Source organism: Anneissia japonica, unplaced genomic scaffold (assembly GCF_011630105.1).
Source record: "Anneissia japonica isolate Jap-2015-1 unplaced genomic scaffold, ASM1163010v1 scaffold287759_len370742_cov166, whole genome shotgun sequence".
Taxonomy (NCBI): Eukaryota; Metazoa; Echinodermata; class Crinoidea; order Comatulida; family Comatulidae; genus Anneissia; species Anneissia japonica.
Window position 1 is genome coordinate 171,846 of NW_022698619.1, and position 10,880 is coordinate 182,725.

General features: G+C 36.8%; 2 protein-coding genes across 2 annotated transcripts in view; both read left to right on the top strand.

Annotated features, from left to right (window-relative positions):
- LOC117102684 (E3 SUMO-protein ligase RanBP2-like) overlaps window positions 1-9,303 on the top strand; it is a 38,530-nt gene extending 29,227 nt beyond the window's left edge. The window contains exons 23-28 of the mRNA XM_033243063.1: window positions 485-1,038; window positions 3,263-3,910; window positions 4,035-5,483; window positions 5,615-5,873; window positions 6,413-6,907; window positions 7,900-9,303. Coding sequence (XP_033098954.1) covers window positions 485-1,038; window positions 3,263-3,910; window positions 4,035-5,483; window positions 5,615-5,873; window positions 6,413-6,906 — 3,404 coding nt within the window. The 3' untranslated portion in view covers window position 6,907; window positions 7,900-9,303. The remainder of the gene's footprint in view (window positions 1-484; window positions 1,039-3,262; window positions 3,911-4,034; window positions 5,484-5,614; window positions 5,874-6,412; window positions 6,908-7,899) is intronic.
- A 669-nt stretch (window positions 9,304-9,972) lies between these two features.
- Window positions 9,973-10,880, top strand: part of LOC117102685 (E3 SUMO-protein ligase RanBP2-like) — a 16,949-nt gene continuing 16,041 nt past the window's right edge. Inside the window, exon 1 of the mRNA XM_033243064.1 lies at window positions 9,973-9,988. Within this exon, the coding sequence (XP_033098955.1) occupies window positions 9,973-9,988 (16 nt within the window). The remainder of the gene's footprint in view (window positions 9,989-10,880) is intronic.

A 10,880-nucleotide genomic window follows, 5' to 3' on the forward strand; every position in this document is an offset into this window, starting at 1 on the left:
TATTTTCCTGAATTCTTGCGCTTCATAACCTCAAGGCGCAATATAATATCCAGTACCAATTCCAGTTATTATTTTTTATCAAACTAATTTGGCTATATTTCTCCTTTATTTGTATATATCATAAAATATGTTATAACTTTTTTCTTTAATATAACTTTATTGTAAAAGAAAATTATCACAGAATGTATACAGTTATATTTCATTTGACTGTGATGTTTTACTGTATATAAAAATCACTTTTATTCAGTAAACATATAAAACATTACAACAATTTCGTAAAAGGTAAACACAGAAGGTCCTGTCAAGAACATTCGTCCAGTGACTATTTATTTACTGTTATTACAGAGGGTTTCAAATTTATTGATGTTGTTATACTGCCTACATACATGTAAAGGATTGTTTTGAAAACACTCAAGATACATGTCTTAGTGTTAGCTTGTTCTAAAAGAATGATTCCATTTTCATTCCACAATCTGTTCTTCAGAAACTTTTCAGAGCTTTTCCTGGTCTAGTGCCCGTACACAACTGTTTAGCTCACCTGGTGGCTCTGACACTGAGTATGACCCGCATTACGAACCGATCGTAACCTTACCGGAGGTCACCGATATAAAGACTGGTGAAGATGACGAGACCTGTCTGTGGAAGGAACGTGGAAAACTTTATCGCTTCAACAAGGACTTGAACCAGTGGAAAGAACGTGGAGTTGGCGACATTAAGTTCATGCAAAACAAGAACACCGGTAGGATACGTATCCTAATGAGGAGGGAACGGGTGTTGAAAGTATGCGCTAATCACATGATCACACCGGACATTGAGATAAAGACAATGCCGTCGTCCGACCGTGCATTGGTCTGGAATGCGCTGGATTTTTCAGAAGGAAAAGCTAGTAGGGAACAGTTGGCCATTAGATTCAAGAAATCTGAAGTGGCATCCGAGTTTAAAAATAAATTTGAGGAATGTAAACAACTTGTCATAAAAGCAGAGAAAACGGGATCAGTAAAGAAGGTGGAGGAGGAAAAAGAGGAAACAGAAGTGAAGGTACAAGGGTGATTTTATTATTGTTAAGCCTGCTTACGCTTGGGTATATATGCATACATTAGTTACAAATTCAATTAAAGATGCATTGTCTTCTGAAAATGACAAAATCATAAAAAAAATAATTTTGAAATTAACTTCCTCATTTTGCAGTAACATACAAATTATTAACTTGAGCATAGAAATTATTAAATTTCAAAAATGTGTACCATGATTTTTATATTGGATGATGAAAAAATAACAAAAACTCTTCCAGTGACTGTTATGTTACTTCAAAATAAGCAAGTTAAATGATTTTTTCAGACTTTTTGTATATTTCATGGAACAATACATCTTTAACAAAATTGATGTTCGTCACGTTATAATATAAGCATGAGGAGACTTTTCGTAATACATATGTGTAAGCATACTGCCAGCGCTATGTTTTTCATGTGTCCGTAGTATGTGCGAGCTGTAGCAGATAGTGTTCATTCACCGCACACGGTAATACATTTATAATGAAAACTTGAAAACTTCTGCTCACTGAACGGTTCACTGCACACCTTAACACAGTAAATGAGTCTAAATGGGACCCCCTTTTTCACAAAATTGACTATATAATTTGAATGGTTTCATTTGGCAATCTGGGGCGATCGGATCATAAAACTAGATGTTTAAGCTTTATAATCATCTATATATTCTTACAATTAATGGAAAATTGAGTGATCATTTTTCTTTCAAAGTTGACTACCTCTTATGCTTTGCATAGGAAAAAGGTTAAAATTAGAGTGTTTTTGGTATACTTCCTTCTTCCTTTTACTATAACTCTACAACGACAGGTCGCTAAATTTCGGGGTGAACGGTCAATTGTAGCTCATAAATTAAGCTTTCTCGCTATGTAAGCCCCATGCTGGTTGCTTAAATAACCATTGATCATTTTTTCTTTAAAATTTTGTATTCAGAACTTTTTTTACTCTGTCTATGAATGACGTCACATGCTTAAGGCCAATAGCAGCTACGAATTTCAAGTTTTCTGCGGTTAGTGCATTCATGCATGAGATGTAGGTCAAATTTACCTAAATGAGCTTTTGTCAAAAGTAGGGGAAGAGTTTTCATTATGTTTAATTTCTGCCAAAAAATATCAAACATGATAAATGTTTACGTGAGCGCTATGAATGCTGAATGCCGTGAATGACATTTAGCTCTCGTGACTGTGCGATAGACTTGAAGCCCTATCCACACTATCAAATTTTATTTGACAAAAAACATGTTTGCCCATATATAGTCATGATGTGCCTATATATGGTCATGATGTGCCCATATATAGTCATGATATGCCTATATATGGTCATGATGTGGTGGGTGTCATCATGACCATATTTAGGCATGTCACATGCTTCTGTCAAATAATATTTGATAGCCTGGACAAGGCTTTAAGAAAAGAAAATGTTGTGTATTCCAAGCAGAGTGACATGGACCCTTTTAGATGAGCTGTTAAAAGTTTTTGATTGGTTTTTCCTTATTATTAGTGAACAAATGAATGTAAATATTTACAGTATATATGTTAATGATGATATTATAGCCCTTAAAGTGAGAAATCATCCCGAAACCATTAACATTAATAATAAATTTATTACTTATTTATTCATTTTTATTTTTAGGCTCAAAGCTAAGCATATGTCAATGGCAAACTTAATCACTTTACTGTGTGGCAATCCTTTTGTCTTACCTTGTATATGTACTGGCCAACGCTCCTACTGGAGCCACATGGTCAGGGTGCTGGCGCGCAATGCTTTGGTTGAGGTTTATTCAAACTTGCTTAGGTGAATCTTCACTGCCTTTTTGATTTTTAGTGACAAACATCAGAGGTGGATTTATAAGAGGGGGGGGGGAAGACTGAACTGGCCTCGTTCCCCCTCCCCCACCCCTTTTAGAAATTTAAAAAATTTAAAAAAAGAAAGAAAAGAAAAAATTGATCGCCCAAAAGGCCTCAGAGGTTATTTTCGGGCGTTTAGAATACAGAAATTTCGCGGGGCGTTCCCCCGGACCCCTAGGGTACTGTTATCTCGATCGTATCCACTTTCGCCCCCCCCCCCTTTTTGGACATATCTGGATCCGCCCCTGAATATAAACACAAGATCTACATAAACTAAATCTCATGAGTCTTAGGGAGTGGATGTCTTTTTAATTTTTCAATTTTAGGTAGTTTTATCACAGATTTTTATTTACAATTTAACTTCCTTTCCAGAGTTTGGCTGACAAGTTCAAACCCAAAACTGGAAGCTGGAATTGTGACACCTGTTTAGTTTCCAACCCTCCAGGCACTGTTAAATGCTTTGCATGTGCCGCACCAAAACGAGGGGCAGCGCTGATGACGCAGGCAACTACTTCTACACCATCCCAGCCACAACCAGCAGGTGCAACTGGTGGTTTCAGGTTTGGAGGAACAATTTATTCACCCCAAACCTCTGGCTCCACTTTTGGAGGAGGAAAAGACAGTACCAAGCCTAGTCAAGCTTCTAGCATAACTTTTAGACACACATTTGGTGGCGACAAACCAACTGGAGGTTTTTCATTTGGTGGACAACCAGCTAGTGCATCTGGTGGTTTCAGGTTTGGAGGAACAATTTCTTCACCCGAAACCTCTGGGTTCACTATTGGAGTAAGTGACAGTGACAAGTCTATTCAAAATTCTGGCTTCAGTTTTGGACAGGCATTTGTTGGTAGCCTACCACAAACCACTAGCAGGTTCTCATTTGGTGGCAGCAAACCAACTGGTGGTTTTTCATTTGGTGGTGAGTCAACTAAAGTGGCATCTTCAACTCAACAAAAACCCTCATCTCATCCTGCTTTTGCTACTACCACTAATGATGCTGATAAAGAGGACAAAACAACGGTAAATATTGTTTTGCTTATTCTCTTTATGTGATGTCAAAACCTCAAAACATGCTTTTCAAATTTTCAAACATTAAAAACTTGTATTGAAAATTAAGTGAATTTATTTAATTTTGATTTTTCAGAGTTTATCAGAAATGTTCAAGCCTAAAGCAGGAGTCTGGTCTTGTCCTACTTGTTTGTGTCAGAATACAGCAGAACATAAAAAATGCCCAGCATGTCAAACCCACCAGCCTGGTGCCCAACCAGAAGCCTCCAGTTCATTTGCGTCTTCTAATACTAGTAGTTCTTTCAAATTTGGAAATACTTCATTAGAACAGTTACTTGGAAAGAGTGATAGCAATGGACAACCAAGTACCACAGCACCTACAAAAGTTTATGCCACATCACCTGCACCTGCAAAAACTTTCTCATTTGGTCAGTCAGGAAAATCTCTGCCACCGTTCACTTTTGGAAGAGGTGATATTAGTGGTGCTGTCTCCAGCCCTCCTGCTTCTACTGGATTTACATTTAGAGCTCCAAAACCAACATCTGCTGGATTCGAGTTTGGCAGTAATCTGAATCAAAACGCTGCTGAAGAACAAGCTCTTGACCTTTCCTCGCTGAAGAAGACACCCGATCAGGGTTGCAAATTTTCTGAAATGGCTAAATCATTCACCTTCCAATTCAAAATGGATCCAGAAGAAGCAGCTAATGCACCTCCAAAATCTCCAACAAAATCACCAGGCATTCAACGATCGCCCGGTCTCATGAAATCACCAAGTCTGGATAAATCAGGAGATGATTCTTATTACAAAGATGATGATTATGATGGCTTGCATTTTGAGCCAGTTGTTCACCTTGATCCGGTTGAGCTGACAACTGGAGAGGAGAATGAGGATGTGATGTTCTGTCATCGAGCCAAGTTGTACCAGTTTAACAAGGAATCCAATGAGTGGAAGGAGCGTGGCATGGGTGATATCAAAATAATGAAGCACAGAGAAACCGGACTCTACCGTATATTAATGAGACGACAACAGGTTCTTAAGTTATGTGCAAACCACTTCATTCAACCAGAGATGGATCTGCGTCCTAATTCAGGTTCAGATCGTTCTTGGGTGTGGACAGCAATGGATGCTTCTGATGATGGAAACGTCAAACCAGAATTACTGGCAGTTCGCTTTAAGACTTCAGATGTTGCTGCTGCATTTAAAGAAGCTTTCGAGAATGCTAAAGAAGCTGTCATAAAGATTAAAAGTAGCAATCAAGCTAAGCCAACAGAGAAAGAAATAGATGATAAATCAAAAGAAGTGAAGAACGAAGACACAGAAGAAAAAAAAACTGATCAAGTTGAAAAGAAAAGTAGAGAAGAGAAGGGAGATACTCAAGTAGAGGAGAAAGATAATGAGGAGGAAGATGACAATGATGACGACGATGATGAGGAGGATGATAAAGAGGCGGAAGAGGAACAAAATGAAGAGGAAGATAAAGAGGAGAAAGAAGCTGAAGTTGAAGAGGAGGAATATAAAGAGGAAGAAGACGATAAAGTGGAGGAGGAAGAAGACGATAAAGTGGAGGAGGAAGAAGACGATAAAGTGCTTATACACATCTAGATGTGTATAAGAGACAGCATTTGGTGGTACACTGTCAACTGGCAAGATTGTAACGAACACTTCAATTTGAGTAATTCGGTTGCCACCACTAATAAATTCATCTGACATATCAGACAATGTTAGAGGAGGAAGAAGACGATAAAGTGGAGGAGGAAGAAGACGATAAAGTGGTGGAGGAAGAAGGCGCTGAAGTGGAAGAGGAAGATGATGAAGTGGAGGAGGAAGAAGACGATAAAGTGGAGGAGGAAGAAGGCGATAAAGTGGAGGAGGCAGAAGACAATAAAGTGGAGGAGGCGGAAGACAAAAAAGCGAAGGATGAAGACAAAAAAGCGGAGGATGAAGACAAGGACAAGACACAAGTTGACAGTGCAGGTATGTACAAGCCATTACAGTTTTAAACTTCAAACTTTAATTTAATGATCAGGGAAAAGTTTATTAATTATGCCAATTTCAATATCTCATTCAAATGAATGATGGCAAGAAATGACCACAGCTAACAATTGTGGCTCTCAAACCCATGAAACAGAAAATTATTTCATAATATTAATCATACTCACTGAAAAACTGTACATTAAAAAGCTTTGAAACTGAAGGATAGACTACATACTACCCACTAACCTAAAATCTTTTAACAATTATGAACCACTTTGAACTAAGATATTTTTTTTATTTCACTCGCACAGTAATCCAAACCATGCAAAATCTTGGCAGAATAGCAGTAGGCCTAAGAGTACTCTAGGCGCATGTCATTATTTTGATTTGCGTTGCCTACTGGTAATATGAACGCATGCTTACCTAGGGACATAAGAAGAATAAGCAGGCCTAGAGACAAGGTTTGCCCTCCCCTCCCCGGTTACGGGCCTGTACCTCAGTGTTAGCAAGTTTATATTATGTAATTTCTATATTTTCAGTTACTTCAGCATCAACATTCAGCTTTGGACAAAGTTTTGCTGCAGCAGTGAGAAAAAAAATGAGTGAAGGTTATTACCCAGAGGAAGAACTGCAGTTTAAGCCAGTTGTCACACTAAAAGAAATTGAAGTTAAAACTGGTGAGGAGGAAGAAGAACAGTTATTCTGCCAGCGTGCGAAACTGTACCACTGGAATCGTGAGACGGCACAGTGGAAAAAGCGTGGGGTTGGCGAGATCAAGATCCTGAAGCACAAGGTTATGAATCGCTGCCGTGTAGTAATGCGGAGAGATCAAGTGCTGAAGATCTGTGCCAACCACATAATCACGCCAGAGATGGAATTAAAACCAAATACAGGATCAGACAGAGCTCTCGTCTGGAATGCCATGGATGCATCAGACATGGAACCTCGGCTGGAACAGATTGCCGTCAAATTCAAAACTCCTACTATTACTGCAGATTTCAAGGCAGTCTTTGAAAAATGTCAAAGCAGTTAAAGTAAGAGAAGTAGTTTTTACATTTTTTTTTTTTTTTGCATTTTATATCATATTTCTATATTTAATCATATTGCTTTGTTCTAACAATAATTGTCTGTATATTAAAGCTTAATCCCATGTTTTACCATCCCCTAATTCAAAGAGGTCTGAAATTGAAGTTCTACGTTTTGTGTAGGTACATCCTGCAAAGGAATTAATGGTCCGTAAGTGACACACTGTGAAACTAATTTTCAGGTGCACAAAGAAAACTGAAATGGTCTGGAAGATAAAAGTTTGCCCGATGGTGATTGATTTGTGGCCTGTGAAAATATATTAGAATTCCTGTGTGTGCGGCCCGCTAACCATCTTTGCCTAGAAAACCCTTGTTATGTACAACCCGACACTGATCATTTCTAAAAGTAATACTGTAAAACCTTGAATTGAAGCCTAGTGGGCTTAACCTCGAATTTAAGCCCCCTCTTTAGTTTGCAAAATTAGCCTCGAAAGGCCATGGGCTTCTTTTCAAGATAGCATAGGTTTCTTTTCAACATAATATGGAACAAACACTGTGCATGAATTTCTAAAAACAAAATAAACTAAAAACAAGCTTGGTTTATACAGTAGTTTAGTTGATTTAATGCCATTTAAATACACTTCATGATCCAGATTGATGTTACCGTGGCCTTATTTATTGTTTTATAGTCCAAATTCACAAAATTTACAGCATTCATTTTGAAAAGAAGCCCCCCCCCCCTTTCTTTACTTTGCAAAGTCGCCTCGAAATGAAGCCCATCTTGAAAAGAAGCCCATTCAAAGTTTGCAAAAAATTGCGTCCTAATAATATTTAGTGAAGTCATTACGTTCTACATCCTTCTGTCATTGTGCAATCAAAAGCTCCCTAATTTCAAATTTGTGAATGGAGACTGCATTTTGTTGAATGAATAAACTAAAGCCAAGCCTTACAGTTGTTCCATTATACACTGATTTTGATTTTGTCTGTTTTTTCTCTTTCAGATTCTACAGAGTGTTAATCTGGTAGATAAATTGCAATATAAATTGTTTGTCCTCGCAGCAATTTGACCAGTCGACATTTATTTCGCGGAATCATCTAAAGACAAACTTTTCTGTATCATCTTTGCTAAACTTTCAAAGACTTAAAAATTCTAATATTTGATCACTTATTTAAGGAAGCTAATACCGGTAATTCTTTCCAAAAATTTTGAATTTTGTAAAAAATGAGAATATTACAATATTTTCTTCACCAATTAGCAGACATATTATATCTACTTAAAGTAGTCCCATTTCTTAATTTTTCATATAAATCTTGGTAATCTTTCTAATGTCATGTCATTGGGAAGGGTATTGGACATTGTGAGAAGGTTAACATTATTGCAATACTATTTAATGTGCTGTTTCAATGAAAAATTGATGAAATATCAATTAGTAATTGATGGTGATCATGACAGAAAAGCAGTGACATGAATTGTTAACTTTTTTTGTCAAAATTAATATTGCTTAGCATTAGCAACAGTTTCTATGGTTATCAGTCATATTGTTGTTTAGGATACAAAATTGCTGTATATCATGTTTGAAATGATTGTAGAAGTTTAAAACATAATTAAAATAGTTTTGCTATTATGTCATCATTTTATATGATTTGTGTTGCTATGGCCTCATTTGATATGATCATTGTTGCTATGGTATCATTTGATATGATCATTGTTGCTATGGCATCATTTTCATGTCATTGCTATGACATTAATTGATGTAATAATTGATGTTGCCATAGCACCATTTGATATGATTGATGTTGCCATGGCATCATTTGATATGATAGTGTTACTATGAAACCATTTGATGTGATTGGTGTTGCTATGGCACCATTTCATATGGTTGGTGCTGCTATGGCATAATTTGATATGATTATTGTTGCTCTGGCACCACTTTAAGTGATTGATGTTGGTATATGGCACCATTTGATATTATCAGTATTGCTATGGAACCATATGATATCATTGGGGTTTCTATGGCATCATTTGATATGAATGGTGTTACTATGGTATCATTTGATATCTCCATCTCACATGTTCACAGTTGTAGAAAAGTAGGTTATCATTATATGAAATTTAGGATGTTTGTATAAGTTTGATAAACAAAATGTAGTAATTCAGAAATGTAGACTGGTACCTCTGGAATTCTCTGTCACTGTGTATGGCCATACAGTATTCCGAGTTTTTTGTATGTTTTTTTAACTTACATGTACACTATTAATATTGTGGTAAACTCGCACTTGTTAGCCAGTTTCTTAATTAGCATGATAATCACAAGTTTAATGAGGTCTAAAAACTCATGTTTTCATATTTTTTGTATTTCACTTACACACATGTTTATATATTAAATGCCTTGGTGGAATATAAATGTATTTTTTTGGCTGCAAATTTCATCAATTAAAATATTGTTATAAATGAAAATCTGTTCTAATTTTGTTTCAATTACTTCTGAAGTAAATACCAAAGCAATTTGGCGTGTGTTATGAAAATAATTATTTGAAATAGATGTGGCACGTTGTTTAGGAGTATGGATGAAACGATGGACCTTTCAGCTAATCCTCACCATCTGAATATTGTTGCTAATACTGTATGTGGGAACTCAAATAGCGTAAACTTACATGGCGGGACATGTATACATAGACTTGCCACAAGTCTCTTATTTTTTTATTATTTTTCTCATTCTGGACAGCGCCACCAACGAGAAAGTTAATTTAGAGACAATAAGAAAAAAAGAAATCGAGTATGGGACGCCAATTAAATTAGGTATGGCGCGCACTAAGTGCAATAAAGAGTGAGTAACCCAAAATTAGGGCCTGGAACCCAGGCTAGTACGTACAGTGTTACTGATCAATAACATATTCTGATTGGTCGTTGTTAAGATTGATTAGCACTTCAGAAAGTAAAGTATGTTGCTACTATGTACAATCTATAGAGTATGTGTTTGACCCCCTAACGCCATAAACACGATGGCATTGTGGCAATTTTTTTTTAAATTTTAAATTTGGCATATACAGCAGAATACATTAAAAGACAAAACATGAAGTACAAAAAAGGTAGGTTAGCAGTACTAAGCGGCGACACCAGAGTAAATTCTCTCTAAAGCACTAGCCTAACCTAAAAAAAAAATTTAAAAAATAGAATTTTTTTTTTTTTTTTGTATATGATTTTTTAAATAAATTTTGATCCAAAGTAGGCATTGAATTCCTTTCTCTCCTTTAACGTGTCTTACCAAGGCAATTGAATTGCCTTGTCTTACCTGGTTTCACAATGTTGATATTGTAGCACTAATATAATTATACACCTATATAACGTGCCTAGTATCCGGTTTACATTAAAGTGAATTTATTCGCGCGATTCGAGGTTGGCATATTCCTTTTGTAGTGAATCAGCGAAAGCTGAATTGTTTTGACATGTGCTTCGTCAGAAGTTCACCAGTTATTTTATCTTTTATGGGAATTTTGCCAAAATTCAACAGTTCATGTACATGAACATATATACATCATGGCCGGCGGAAGCGGGGGGACCGGGGGGCCCGGGCCCCCCCCCCCCACTTTTTGGCGAAAAATATATGTCTGGAGATTTTTGTATGACTGCTGAGAAAGTTTACCTTACCGTTTTCATGAGGGGAAAACCTTGAATTTTGAAGAACAAAGTAATTAGACACCTAGCTCAAAAGTCGAGAAAGGTCATTTCCCGCCATCTAGAAATCAAAATTTTCCCGGGGGAGGAATGTTGACCCCACCACCTAGATTTGGTTCTAGATCTGCATGATTCATATTCCCATTCATCTTATAAGCAGACTGGCCCCCCTCCCCCGACGGTTTTTACCGGGCTGACCAAGCCGTCGTACCGGGCTGGGTAAGAAGAGAAAAGAAAGAGGAGAGAGGGAGGGAAAGAGAAAGAAGGGGAAAGAAAAAGAAAGGAAAAAGAAAAAGAGAAGAGAAA